The sequence below is a fragment of the Aplysia californica genome, unplaced genomic scaffold, assembly GCF_000002075.1.
Source record: "Aplysia californica isolate F4 #8 unplaced genomic scaffold, AplCal3.0 scaffold00802, whole genome shotgun sequence".
In the NCBI taxonomy this organism is placed as follows: Eukaryota; Metazoa; Mollusca; class Gastropoda; order Aplysiida; family Aplysiidae; genus Aplysia; species Aplysia californica.
In genome coordinates, this window is record NW_004798072.1 from 191,224 (window position 1) to 192,734 (window position 1,511).

The window sequence follows — 1,511 nt, forward strand, 5'->3', positions numbered from 1 at the left end:
GGTGTGGATACCTTGTTGAGGAATAATTCTGGTGGGTATTTGTGTGTGTGGGGGTGTGTGTGGAGAGGGGGGAGGTGTGTGTGTGTATGGATGTGTGTGTGTGTGTGCATGGATATGTATGTGTGTCCCTGTTTTTCTTGTTACAGAACGTCCCCGTAGCATGTATAGCATGGCCTCCTTTTTTGCACACCTTTCTGTGAGCGTTCACTTCGGGTGTATTTTGGTGTACATTGGTTCGGAAAGGGAGTAAGTTATAACCGTAAGTTTTACGGTGATTCTTTTTTTTTCTTCGACAGGTCAGACCGCCCTTGACCTTGCCCAGTCGGTGAAGATGAAGCAGGTGCTGGGGGTGGAGCCGGTGAAGTCGCTACAGAAACAGCCGCAGAGATACGAGGGCTTGTTGCTGAAGGTGAGGGATCTGTGAGGTTTTTTGTGAAGTTTTTTATGTGGTTCTGTGAGTTTTTTTGTGAAATTCTGTGTGGTTTTGTGTGAGGTGAAGTATGTGAGATTTGTGAGGTTTTGTGTGGTGAAATATGTGAGGTTCTGTGTGTGAGGTTTTGTGAGGTGAGATCTGTGAGGTTGTATGAGGCTCTGTGTGAGAATTTTTTTTTTTAAAGGTTTTCTGGGGTTCTTTGAGGTGAGATATACGAGATTCTTTGTGGTTTTGTGAGGTGAGATTCTGTGAGGTTATGTGAGGTGAAATATGTGAGATTCTGTGAGGTTATGTGAGGTTTTTTGTGGTTTAGTGAGGTTGTGTGTGGTTCTGTGAGGTTTTGAGAGGTGAGATGTGAAGTTCTTTGTGGTTTTGAGAGGTTCTGGGGTGAGAAATGTGAAGTTTTTTGTGGTTTTGTGAGGTTCTGGTGTGAGAAATGTGAAGTTCTTTGTGGTTTTGTGAGGTGAAATGTGAGGTTCTTTGTGGGTATTTTTAGGATGTTCTGTGAGGTTCTGTGTGTGTGGTTGAAGGGTAGCTCTGGTGTGGTCTGCTTCTTCTTTGTCTCCTCAATTTTTTTTTTTTTTTAAATTTATTTTGTCTGTTCTTGGCTGTTCTGTGTTGTCTTTCTTGTTCCTGCCTGGTGCTGCGGTGTGGTCTGTTTCTTCTTTATCCTTTCTTAAGTTAAATTAAATTGAATTTTCCTCAAATAATGTTAGTGTAACGTTTGTTGTAATGCAGACAAATGCCTAAGACTGTTTGTATGCTAATTACGGCCTGTTGTTTGTTTCAGAAATCTCGGTTTGTAGGGTTCAAGTTGATGTGGGTGGTTCTGGACCATGGCGTGCTGTCTTACTTTCAGAACAGGTGAGTGGAAATACAGGGTGATCCTTAAAAAGAACAGACACAATTCATTTAAAAGGAATTTGTTTGCCAAAAAAAATACACAGAGAAAAAACTTATTTTGAACAAGGAAATAGCTTTAAGAAAAAAGCACCCATAAAGGCAAAGTTCAGCTATTTTTTAAATCATGGCGCAATATGGAGGGTGAAATGGTGACAGATGATGGTGCTGGAAGCAG

General features: G+C 41.4%; 1 protein-coding gene across 1 annotated transcript in view; it reads left to right on the forward strand.

Moving 5' to 3' along the window:
- Positions 1 to 1,511, forward strand: part of LOC101845727 (oxysterol-binding protein-related protein 1) — a gene marked incomplete at both ends in the record, with an annotated part of 8,150 nt that overhangs the window by 4,164 nt on the left and 2,475 nt on the right. Inside the window, 2 exon segments of the mRNA XM_013088738.1 lie at positions 297 to 409; positions 1,224 to 1,297. Coding sequence (XP_012944192.1) covers positions 297 to 409; positions 1,224 to 1,297 — 187 coding nt within the window.